This window comes from Rhinoderma darwinii, chromosome 8 (assembly GCF_050947455.1).
Source record: "Rhinoderma darwinii isolate aRhiDar2 chromosome 8, aRhiDar2.hap1, whole genome shotgun sequence".
NCBI lineage: Eukaryota > Metazoa > Chordata > Amphibia > Anura > Rhinodermatidae > Rhinoderma > Rhinoderma darwinii.
Window position 1 is genome coordinate 111,409,904 of NC_134694.1, and position 13,013 is coordinate 111,422,916.

General features: G+C 43.6%; 1 protein-coding gene across 2 annotated transcripts; it reads right to left on the reverse strand.

The window, feature by feature from the left end:
* Positions 1-854: 854 nt before the first annotated feature.
* TCF19 (transcription factor 19) lies at positions 855-12,980 on the reverse strand. Of its 2 annotated transcripts, XR_012850211.1 has the most exons (4): positions 12,241-12,980; positions 7,862-8,441; positions 2,176-3,292; positions 855-1,107 (listed from the first exon to the last, which is right to left on the reverse strand). XR_012850211.1 is itself a non-coding variant. In XM_075834486.1 (3 exons), the coding sequence occupies exons 1-3, from the start codon at positions 12,524-12,526 to the stop codon at positions 3,070-3,072; spliced, it is 1,089 nt and encodes a 362-aa protein (XP_075690601.1). In that variant the 5' UTR covers positions 12,527-12,980; the 3' UTR covers positions 855-3,069. The 2 variants fall into 2 exon arrangements, 1 of the variants encoding a protein (XP_075690601.1); XM_075834486.1 differs by having other exon boundaries at positions 855-3,292.
* Positions 12,981-13,013: the final 33 nt, after the last annotated feature.

The window sequence follows — 13,013 nt, forward strand, 5'->3', positions numbered from 1 at the left end:
CGGAGTGCCATGAGCATGTGACTGGCACGGATAACGGGGCAGAATGGTGCATCTAACCGCAGGAGCAGCCATTTATATGTAAGTAACAAAAAAAAAAAGTATTTAAAAAAAAACCTATCACACACAGCAGATTTGTTGTAGAAGTTTTTGTGTCCGTCCCATTCATCCAAATGGGACTTGCAGAAATCTATGTGCTGCCAAAACTCCTCCATTCTGATGAATGTGTGTGAATATATCCTTGGGGTAAGGCCCCACGGGAAGCATTGACATTTCTACTGTGTATGGGGACCATTTGTGTGCTGGGCCTAAAGGGGGCACTATTACTGTGTGGAGCACATAAAAAGGGGGCACTAAGAGGGGCATTATCATCATCTGGGGCACTATGGATGACTAGTTTGTGTCAAGGGTTGGGAATAGGTGGGACGGATGCTGGAAAATCACGGAGCCAAAAAGGTCTGCGTTGAAAGACCATGTTATGGCTGAGAGAAGTCATCATGGTGGTCTGGGCCAGACTAAATTTAAGAAAAAAAAAAAAAAGAGGGAAAGTGAAAACTCCAATCTGGGAAGACGATCGGCCTTGGTGCCCATCGAACTCTAGTTACGCCCCTGGCCTCAAGCGGTGAGATGCAGGACTCAGGCATTTAAGGAATACCAAAGAATTCATGTGTCACGCTCCACCCCTCAGACTCTGTACCAGACATAACTCCGGGTATACGTCTTGCCCAGTGTTTATTTAAAAGGCAAAGTGTGTATGCGGTTTATTTATTTTTTACGATAATTCCAAGTATCAGTCACCTGAGAGATGAATTGTATGCAGAAAACACGCAATACACAAAACAGGAAAGTTTTAGTAGATAGTGCTTTGCGTTTATTGCAATTCATAGGAAGGGAATCCCTCACCCAAAATAAGGAACATATATTAATTTGAGCAGAAATTACAAACATTTAACCCCCTGAAGGAGACACAAAAAGGGGAGGGGGGGGGGTGCTTGAACTGCTCCAAATGTCTAGCATTCTTCTGTACAATCTCTTCACCAAATATCTTATTCTTCGGCTGCGCTGGTAAAACCCAGTAGCACTCTACTGCCGAGATCACAAAACACGAGGCTGGAAGAGACACGATTAATTGGAGTTCTGATCTTCACAAGCAAAATCTTTAAAAAAAAAAAAAGTGCATGATACAAAAGCAGTCACCGCTGGAAGTGGACTATACCCTGCTATCCATAATACAGCACCTTCTGGACCCCTTATCTAAGAGGAGAGTCCTCAGCACGGGCATACTGATGGGGGTACAGAAGAACGTCACTGCTACGCAGGAAACATTAGCAAATTGCTGCCAATATGAAGCCCAGCACCAATGGGGCCGGAATACGAAATATCCTGGATTATCGGACAGCTATGGAAACGTAACAAAAACCGACTAGTAAGGGGTAAAAAAAAAAAAGGCTAAAATAAAATGATGATCTGCTACTGTAACTTTGAGCAAAAGACTTCCAACTAAGAAAATCCAGGCTTCTGATCTTGTAACATTTCACATCACATTGCAGTTTTGTATTTGAAACAAGTGGCAGACTTTCTGGATTACCGGATTGAAGTACTTTTACTGGGAATTTTTATGTTGAGAGGGACAACTCTGTTTTTCTGATCTATCCTCGAAATGCCCTTCTTTCTTTCAGATTGCCACCACTAGAGGGAGCTTAGCGAAGACACGTTCATATAGTTATATAAAAATAAATCAGTCTCTAGTAAGCTCCCCCTGGTGGTGACTGCAGGCAGTCAGAATTTTATCATTTTTCTCGCTGTTTTCGTTGTATCAAGTGAAGCAGGAGATTAGGAGCCCCGACAGAAAAACAGAGCTCTGCTTCTATAAAATGTATCAGTATTTTTGGCCTTATTTGATACTGTATCATTTCTTAATTTTTCCCGATCATTATTCACATGAAATTAAAATAGCTTTACTTTAAAGGCAATGTGACACCTCCGAAAACCCCCCTAAACTACAGTGGTAGGGGGTTTTTCAGAGGCGATAGTCTCTTTAAGCAATTTGCTAATATTTTTCTGCCAAGTAGCCAGCAGGGGGAGCTTCACTTAATTCATTCTTCTTAGTGCTTGTGTGCTATAAATTAAAGGGCAGAGTAGTTTTCTGGTCAATCCTCCACTTCACGTCCAAGTTACCTGGCTGTGGTGCAGGTCTGGACAAATACCATGAGCCGGTCTGCCCATTCATCCTCAATTCCCATTAATGTGGCTACCTTTAGGACTCCGCTCTGGAGACCAGAGGATCTGATCCCTCCGTGGCTCCTACAGACCAACTCCTATATTCTTCTTAATACACGTTTGGCCACCATTGCTTTAGTGTTACAATTGATTTAGAAGTGAAAAGTATCATTTCAATGGCCTGCGAGTCTCCCTGAGGTGAGCAGATTGCAGGGTGACAAGCGTCTGGCTTAGATGTCGACTGCAGGGGACGGACAGACATAGGACAGAATGGCTCCTGAATGCTATATTGGGCCTCCTATATAAAAACTAGCACAGACGAAAAGTGTCAAGGTTGTGCATATCAACCAATCAGAATGCAGCTGTCACATGAACTGGTTGGCTATTAGCGACATTGATATTTTGCGTGCAGTTTTATACATGAGACGCCTTTGTGTCCAGTCCAAATCAAGATTTAACTTTAAGAATCTTCTTAATATTTATTGCAGATCTTCCAGTATTAGAAGCTTTGTATGGGTTCTGTGTCGTTCCTCGTACGTAAAAACAAAAATGACCTGGACTCAGCCCAGGAAAACGGGTTAAATAATGAAGGGAATTGAGCGTAAGGTACAATGAGGTCCCTTTAGTGCACGGCTAAAACCTGCGTAGACAGATCTGACATCCTTTAGTTTAATGCCTCGAATGATGCCCAAAACCGTTGCGGCTTCGGTTGTAACGTGCGATCTGCTGCTGCCAAGAGGGTCTGCGGCTCTTCTAGTAAACAGAAAAGTGGTAAAGATGGATACCGGGTTAAACGAGAGGTTGAAGAAAAAAAAAAAAGGAGGATGAGAAATGAAGTATTGACAGGCCTGGTCACGTGCAGCCGCAGTGGAAGTCTGTGTCTTGCAGAGAGGTCAGGCTGCGCCCAATGCACACAACGTGGTACCAGGAATCACAGCGGTCGCATTGCACCCAGCTGACGGTGTCTTCCTGCGGGAGGCAGCAAGATCGCCAGGCGCAAGGTTCTGCGCTGGACACGGTCTGGGACACAACCAGCGGAGGAGCCGGGTTCTTTCTTGGACGACCACGAGGCTTCCTGCAAAAGAAATCAAGTAAAATAAGCAAAAAGCCTCACCAGGCAAGAAGGCAAATAAAAGGACAGCTCTTCACATAGATATAGCAGAGAAGGCCTTATGCATGCTTGCCTCTAAAATAAGAAAAAGCAACTTTACAAATAGTCTGGATTAAAAACTTCATACAATTTTGTGTATGCAGCTCCTATGCAGACATGTGTTTCCATAGTAACAGACTACACAGAGAGCCTGTGTATAGTCTCATCCGGCAGCCTCGTGTTACTCCATTCCAGCCGTCATCCTCTCTTGCTAATCTATATAGTAGAAGATTGAAGGGAACACACGGCTGCAGGATCAGACTACACACGAGGTTTGTTTGTAGTCTGTAGCAATGGAATCATGTGCGTCTGCATAGGAGCTGCAGACACGATATTTTGAATCAAGATGATTTGCAAAGCTGCTTACTTATTTTAGATGCATAAGATCCATAAAAAGTAATGCGAGAAGAATATCTGGTGCAAAAAATGTATTATACTGTCATGAGAAAGCAGAAACACCCCTCCAAAAACACACGTACGTACATACACACATATATATATATATACACACATACATACAGTGAAGGAAATAAGTATTTGATCCCGTGCTGATTTTGTAAGTTTGCCCACTGTCAAAGACATGAACAGTCTAGAATTTTTAGGCTAGGTTAATTTTACCAGTGAGAGATAGATTATATAAAAAAACAAACTGAAAATCACATTGTCAAAATGATCTATATTTATTTGCATTGTGCACAGAGAAATAAGTATTTGATCCCCGACCAACCATTAAGAGTTCAGCCTCCTCCAGACCAGTTACACGCTCCAAATCAACTTGGTGCCTGCATTATAGACAGCTGTCTTACATGGTCACCTGTATAAAAGACTCCTGTCCACAGACTCAATGAATCAGTCTGACTCTAACCTCTACAACATGGGCAAGACCAAAGAGCTTTCTAAGGATGTCAGGGACAAGATCATAGACCTGCACAAGGCTGGAATGGGCTACAAAACCATAAGGAAGACGCTGGGTGAGAAGGAGACAACTGTTGGTGCAATAGTAAGAAAATTGAAGACATACAAAATGACACTCAATCGACATCGATCTGGGGCTCCATGTAAAATCTCACCTCGTGGGGTATCCTTGATCCTGAGGAAGGTGAGAGCTCAGCCGAAAACTACACGGGGGGAACTTGTTAATGATCTCAAGGCAGCTGGGACCACAGTCACCAAGAAAACCATTGGTAACACATTACGCCGTAATGGATTAAAACCCTGCAGTGCCCGCAAGGTCCCCCTGCTCAAGAAGGCACATGTACAGGCCCGTCTGAAGTTTGCAAATGAACATCTGGATGATTCTGAGAGTGATTGGGAGAAGGTGCTGTGGTCAGATGAGACTAAAATTGAGCTCTTTGGCATTAACTCAACTCGCCGTGTTTGGAGGAAGAGAAATGCTGCCTATGACCCAAAGAACACCGTCCCCACTGTCAAGCATGGAGGTGGAAACATTATGTTTTGGGGGTGTTTCTCTGCTAAGGGCACAGGACTACTTCACCGCATCAATGGGAGAATGGATGGAGCCATGTACCGTCAAATCCTGAGTGACAACCTCCTTCCCTCCACCAGAACATTAAAAATGGCTCGTGCTGGTCACCATGGGATGTATTTGATTCATCTAGACCGCCCTGAGCGCATAACACTAGTTCAAAACTGCACAAGTGCACTCAGATCAAACCAGGATAACTTTTTGCCTTTTTTCCCTTCCCCCCCTCCATTGTCTTGTCATATGTATTGTAGATGTTGGTTAATTTTTCTTGTTATTTCTACAAAAGCAGAGTCAGGGCGACTGATAGAAAAAGAAGGGGATTTCATCATACCAAAGTATTAGTTATTAACAGGACTGATTGTTCTTAAGATCAGTGTAAAATGTATGATATTCCTGACATTCTTGATGTTCAGCATGTTGTAACTTCATAATACCCATGTCATGACTTATACTCTGTATTGTATTGAATTGATACCATGTATGGTCTTCTTCATATGGAAAAAAAAATATATATATAATTCAAAAAAAAAAAAAAGGCTCGTGGCTGGGTCTTCCAGCACGGCAATGACCCGAAACATACAGCCAAGGCAACAAAGGAGTGGCTCAAAAAGAAGCACATTAAGGTCATTGAGTGGCTTAACCAGTCTCCAGACCTTAATCCCATCGAAAACTTATGGAGGGAGCTGAAGATCCGAGTTGCCAAGCGACAGCCTCGAAATCGTAATGATTTACAGATGATCTGCAAAGAGGAGTGGGCCAAAATTCCATCTAACATGTGTGCAAACCTCATCATCAACTACAAAAAACGTCTGACTGCTGTGCTTGCCAAGAAGGGGTTTGCCACCAAGTATTAAGAGTCTTGTTTGCCAAAGGGATCAAATACTTATTTCTCTGTGCACAATGCAAATAAATATATATCATTTTGACAATGTGATTTTCTTTTTTTTTATATAATCTATCTCTCACTGGTAAAATTAACCTAGCCTAAAAATTCTAGACTGTTCATGACTTTGACAGTGGGCAAACTTACAAAATCAGCAAGGGATCAAACACTTATTTCCTTCACTGTATATCTAACATAAAACATTGAGGAACTTAGTAAACACTGCTTTAGGGCCTGTTCACACAGTTTTTTTTTTACAAGTTTTTTGACGCGGAAACAGTGTCTGAAAACGCACCGAAAACTCCTCCCATTGATTTCAATGGGAGGTGGAGGCGTTTTTTCCCCCACACGCGGTAAAACCAGCTCGCGGGAAAAAGCGACATACCCTATTTTCGGACGTTTACGTCTCTGACCTCTCATTGACATCAATGGGAGGCAGAGAAAGCATTTTTCACCCGCGACGCTCAACGACCGCGGGCGTAAAACGCCACAAAAAACACGGTAAACTGTGTGCAGGCAGATCAAAATCTGCCTCAAAATTTCAGACGGAATTTGGAGGCAGAATTTTCTGCCTGCAAAAAACACTGTGTGAACAGGGCCTTACTTTTCTTGTACTGATCCGAAGTTACAGCCTATATTGCAGTTCAGAGCTGCATTCAGTTCTATGGGCTTCAGAGACAAAATCTCCAAGAAGGACTTGCCAAATTAAAGGGGTTATCCGCGGGCCAAAAATTGAATTAATATTTTTATGTAAAAAGAAGTCACTTACTAACGTACTTTAATTTAAAATTTGATACTAAATCGTGCAGTTTAAACCTGGTGAATTGTTCCCGAAAGTCCTGTAGCTTTTCTAATATTGATGACACGGCCCCACGTGGCTGAGGATTTGCTTCCTCTGCTGCTCGTATGGGCGCGTTATCAATCGCATGACCGCAAGGGGCTGTCACGTTGCCTATTAGTGGAGTCCCCAAGCAAAGCATCAGCTAGTGCTATGCTCGGGAAATATTAATCCCCAGATAACCCCTTTAATGTTTGCACAGAGCAAGCCCTGATAACTTGCCTTCTGTGCAGTGTAATCTTAACACCAAGAGCTGTACAATAAACTGGGGGGAAAAAAAAAAAAAAAAAGTCCCCCTGCATTAAAGGAACAGTGTCACGAAAAATAATTTTTTTACATCGGTTTCATTTTAGTGTTTTATTTTTTTTTATTTTTGAACTTTTACTTCTCTATGGGGGCTGCCATTTTTTACTCCATTTCTGTATGTGTCGATTAACGACACATACAGACATGGAATACGGCATCTACAGTCCCATAGTGAATGCGAACGGGGCCCGTTCCATCCACTATGGTGTACGCCGTCTGTCTGGGAACGGCGCATGCGTCGCTCCCACACAGTCCAAGTTGAACTGTGCGCTGTCCGGCGCCATTTTCCTGTAGACCGGAAGTCGCGGCCGGACAGTAAGATTACTACTTCCGGTCGCGGCTTCCGGACTTGTGTACTTGGAGCGGCGGTAGCAGACGGAGCGGACGGACCGGAGGGAGCGGCAGCGACTGGAGCAGGTAAGTTATTTCTATGTATGTTCGTGTTTCAGTGTGTGTTTACTACTGTATGTAAACCTTCTACACTGTGTGTTAGCTCAAAAAATGGCGACACACAGTGTAGGAGGTTAGACCGTTCAATCCCCTCGTTTCTCCCGGCACTAGCCAGGATAAAGGAGGGGGGGGATGCTGAGAGCTCACTAGAGCGAGTGAGTTTTCTCAAATTTTGGGAATTGCTCCATCTAGTGACCAGCACTGGGAAATATTATAAATTAGAATCTAATTTATAATATTTCCTGACTCGTGAAAAAAATAACAAAAAATTAGAACAATGTTTAATCACCTATACACTAATTGTTTAACTAAAAAAAAAATACATTTTTTTCTAGAGTCACATTCCCTTTAAAGGAGCTCTGCTAAGCTGTTAGGGACGTGTCAGCCAACAAGCTTGCTGACAGTTTCCTAAAACAACCAGCAACTTTATATGTCTATTATATCTAGATGTAATCTTTAAAATAATGTTAAGTAACTAAACTTCCCACGTTAAGAAAAATAAATATATATATTAAAGACACTTCTCCTAACCTTCCCATTTCCAGCTGTTGTGCAGCCCTTTTCTCGTCTTCCTTCCGCCTTCCTCTTTTTCTTTTCCTCTTTCCGTTTCCTTCTTCCACCTGCCGGTCCTCCTCATCTTCCTCCAATTCACAAAGGACCTTGTGCTGCGCTTTCCTGCGATTGCTCCTTCTCTCCAGACCCGTACGAGATGGCAGCGGTAAGTCTGGGGTTGGAGGCTTGGCCAACTCTACTGTCCCACCCATCAGTCCACCGCTGTGCATCCTCTCACGCTTCATCTTGCTGATGCTTCCAATAGAGTTTAGGATGACTGTGGCTCCGGTTGTGTAATGAGGAGTTGCTCCACGTTCCCCTCCTAAACTTCGGTTTCCTAGTACGGGAGTAAAACCAGGATAAGTGGTCCGAGTGCGGGGTGATGTGATGGCGCAGAAGTCCAAAGGACGCACGCGAACCCGCTGAAAAAGGAAGTACGTATCGGGGGACGCAGAAGGACAGGATGGTGAAGGAGGGCCCTCTTGGAAATGAAGAAGGTCCCCGTCTGACAACTCTATTCTCTGACCACGTAGTAGCTGAACCTCATTAATGTAAATACCTAGGATTAAAATAGAAAAGGTTAAGATACAAAACCAGCAATAAAAATAGGATACAGCTACGGGAGTTTACAAAAAAGTTTCTCCTTTTTTTTGCAACCGCATATTTTTATTGATACAATGCATCCAAAATGAAAATTCGGGCGACTTTGCAAATAGCCTTGATTAAAAATGTGTTTTCTGTCTACAGCTCCTGTACATCTCCATGGTAACAGACTACAAACTGTGTAGTCTGATCCTGCAGTCATTCGCTCTTCCATCTGTATTTTTTAAGCAGATTTGCCAAGCGTGTGTGTGCGTGTTTTAAAGCATTTTTGGGATCATCTATTGGAAATGTTAAAAATCGGCTTAAAAAACGCCTCAAGTAGCGACAGGTCACTTTTTTACGGGGCATGTTTTTACACGGTGTTTGACACAGCGCCATAAAATTACGCTTCGTATAAACGGCAAAGCTCTTTGCAGGCGTTTTTGAGGTGTATTTCGAAGATCCATTTACGCTTCGAAATATGCTGGAAAATAAGTAGTATGAACATGCTCTCAGAATTAGAGGAAGGAAGGGCGTATGATCGCGGAATCAGACTACAGAGTTTGTTTGTAGTCTGTTACCATGACAGCTGCTTATGTGGTAAAATACCAAATAAACCCATACTTGCCTGTTAAATCCCCTTTCATTCTTCCGTCGATGCTCTCGTGTGGTCCCATGAAGTGTCATACAGGCACGTCACGTGAAGACTGACAGGGAACCATCTGTGCTGGAGCAGCGGGGCGAGTTGGAGTTTTTTTTTGTTATTTTACCACATTCTTTTTTTTTTTTTTTTTTAAACACCTTAAGTGTTTTTGCTTTGTTTTTCAATTTAGATGCAATGGGACGGAAAAAAAAAAATATATGGACAAAACCTTTACGCTTCTAAACATTTCTGGAAACTGCCGTTGCGGATGGTTATCCTCTTCCCTCTGTGTACAAGCCAGCAGGGCATGATGGGACTTGTAGTTCTTTACCTCTGGAGGATAATAGAAGGCGCTTTCTTACAGCTGTATTCGTGGATTGTATAATTGTTACCAAGACCCCAATTCCCCCTTAGGATCAGAGTTCGTTTTGATATAGAAAATATTAAAAGGGTTTTCAATTATCTCAGTTATTTATAGCATATTGCTTGGATTCGCCATAAGGCCACGTTCAGACATAGTTGAAGAAATCCATGCGTTACATGCAGATTGTGCCTCAGATTCACTGCAGATCTCACCCTATACATTAAAAAAGAGTGAAATCCGCGCTGTCGACCTGCAAGATATGCGCAAGACAATGTGAAAATCGGCAGCATTTGCGCAGTAGGTTTACACTATATGTGGATGGGGTTCCACGTCTCGTACTGTACTAAAGATGCACCACAAATCTGCGCCAAGTTTCAACGTGGCCTAAAGGTTCCGCTATAAGGCCTTCTTCACACGGTGCAATTTTGCATGTATTTTTAATCAGAGGAAATATATAAAGAAAAGTCTTCTAGATCTGCTTTCTTGGATCCAATTCTGGCTTTGGTGTAAGAAATGCATGCAAAATCTGCACCGTCTGAATAAGACCTAAGGGTCTCTGCACATGGTGCAGTAGAATCATGTTTTTTGCGTAAATGGCAGCAAAAAAATTAAAAATAATAATATGACCGCACCGTGTGACCGTAACCTAGTATAGAGTGAGCAGAAATGCACTTTTCTTAGCTGCCCGATCCCAACCCATCCGACATTTATAGTATATGCCATACAGGTCTACAGTGGGAAACAGTTTTAGGGTATGTTCACACATGGGGTACAGTAAAAAAAAAAAATTGACCTGCGGTGCAGATTATCGATCCGCAGCACGTCAATTAATGCTGCGAATACGTTGCGCATTTTTTGCGGAATTTCACTTTTAAGCTCAATGGAAAAGTCAAAGTCTGCAACAAATGTCATTGTTTTCTGCGATAGCGCTACATATTCCGCGGGTAGAAAATACATATTTTTTGTAAATCTGCAGAATCGCAGCAAATTCCACACACACTTCTCATGGCGTTGCCATAGCAACGACTCCCTGCTCTTCCAGCTGCTGTGTCAATGCGGCCCCCCAGGAGACCATCTGGACACAGAGCGGCTCCAAGACCAAGGACGAGAGGGGAGTATAGGCCATTTTTTTTTTTAGGTTGTCGTTTTCCGCATTGGTCAATCCGGCCAAATATACGAACCAAATTAAAGCACCATTTGGTTGAATATTTGGCCGGATTTCCCCTCTCGCTCTGAGTTGGATACGCCGTGGACTTTACAGCAGTGTATCTGACCAATCTGAACATGGCCTTAAAGAGTCTCTGTCACCACATTATAAGTGGCCTATCTTGTACATGATGTGATCGGCGCTGTGATGTAGATAACAGCAGTGTTTTTTATTTAGAAAAACAATCATTTTTGACGGAGTTAAGACCTATTTTAGCTTTATGCTAATGAGTTTCTTAATAGACAACTGGGCGTGTTTTACTTTTTGACCAATTGGGCGTTGTGGAGAGGAGTGTATGACGCTGACCAATCAGTGATCAATCAGCGTCATACACTTCTCTCCATTCATTTAGATAGCACATAGTGATCTTACTAGATCACTATGTGCAGCAACATACACACACATTAACTTTACTCAAGTGTCCTGACAGTGAATAGACATCACTACCAGCCAGGACGTGATGTCTATTCAGAACTCTGATACTTCGCTAACGTTTGTGTGAGATTTACAGCAAGGCAAGCGTCATCTCGCGAGATTACGCTGTAAACTGTCATTCAAAATGAGATGACGCTTGCTTTGCTGTAAATCTCACACAAACGTTAGCGAAGTGTCAGGATTCTGAATAGACATCACGTCCTGGCTGGTAGTGATGTCTATTCACTGTCAGGACACTTGAGTAAAGTTAACGTGTGTATGTATGTGGCTGCACATAGTGATCTAGTAAGATCACTATGTGCTATCTAAATGAATGGGGAGAAGTGTATGATGCTGATTGGTCACTGATTGGTCAGCATCATACACTCCTCTCCACAACGCCCACTTGGTCATATAGTAAAACACGCCCAGTTGTCCATTGGGAAACTCATTAGCATAAAGCTAATATAGGTCATAACTGCGTCAAAAATGATCGTTTTTCTAAATAAAAAACACTGCTGTAATCTACATTACAGCGCCGATCACATCATGTACAAGAGAGGCCACTTATAATGTGGTGACAGAGACTCTTTAAAGTGTCCCTTCAATGTTTATCTCCCATCTGTTTGACATCGGGCATAGAGAGCCGGAACTCCACCCTGAGTGGTACAGTTGCCTAGGCAACCTACTACGCCCGGCAAATCTTAATAGAAAATAACTCGCTGGGTGTCGTATGGTTGCCTAGGCAACTGTACCGCCCAGTGTGTAGTCATCTACACCTGATGTCAGATGGGACTGGTGAGTAACATGAGCTCATGCATACTCTACCGCCTTGTACAGCAACATGGCCGCTTTCTTCCAAAATCAGCACCACACCTGTCGTTGGGGTGTGTCTGGTATTGCAGCTAAGCTCCATTGAAGTGAATGGGGCTGAGCTGCAATACCACATACAACATGCGGACAGATGTGGCGCTGTTTTGGGAAGAAAGCGGACATGTTTTTCTAATCCTGGACAACCCCTTTAAAGCCGCAGGCACATGGGTCCAGCACCTCCTCTGCGACCTTGTAATGGTGACCACGGAGGTCATTTAAAAGTATTTTTGTAGGGACAATAACCAAGACGGACACATAGACATGAAGATAGTCACCGCAGTTGGAGCAGCTCTCCAGGTTCACCCGCCAGTCTCCACGAAGTTCGCGTTCAGTGTGGATTTCCGCATGGACCTGAGGTTTCCCGGGAAGAGGAACATCGCACAAGTCTGGCCGAGCACCGAGCCGATAGACACAACACGAGGCGTCCGGTAAGAAGGTATACAGGTCTTGGGATGGGGAACCTTGTGAGGTGGACGTTGGAACTGCTCCAAGATCAGAGCCAATGCGAAGCAGCTGGAAACATGGCTGCACCTGAGACAGGGACACATCCGACCCCACCATGGCGGCTATTACGGTGAACCGTGACCAGTCACGGGCAGAGCAAGCACCTTCTATAGCGATGACCTTTAACCCTACACCCCAAGATCATCACCAGCTAAAATGGCTACCTACAACCTTGGGGGTTCACAGGTTACGAAGGTCAAACTAACACCTCAAAACAGCATCATGACCTTTCCCCTTTAATTCAAAAGATCCCCAAAATACAAAATGGGCGTGGCTTGGACTTCTGCTTACGTCAGCTTCTCTATCTATACCCCCACAAACTAGGAAAGGACCCCCTCTCCAGGAATCCAGCTCCCTAGATTGCGCCCAGCAGGGGTAGGTGGGGGTTGTGGAGAACCCCGACTCTGACGTCACGGAGCTCACGGAACCGCCGCCGCTGACTAATGCCGGGATGACGGCGGGAAAACCAGAGGAAGGAAGCGCGCCTTTGAAATTTGGCGCGTTTTCCCAGCGTGGGACACGCCTATTGCCTGTAACCACACCC

Excerpts from the sequence above, each read along its gene's own strand:
- TCF19 (XM_075834486.1), bottom strand. The coding sequence starts at position 12,526 with ATGGTGGGGTCGGATGTGTCCCTGTCTCAGGTGCAGCCATGTTTCCAG. Across the intron at positions 8,442-12,240 it reads GGAGAGCTGCTCCAACTGCG|GTATTTACATTAATGAGGTT; the intron begins GTGACTATCTTC and ends TTTTAATCCTAG. Across the intron at positions 3,293-7,861 it reads CAACAGCTGGAAATGGGAAG|GAAGCCTCGTGGTCGTCCAA; the intron begins GTTAGGAGAAGT and ends TTTCTTTTGCAG.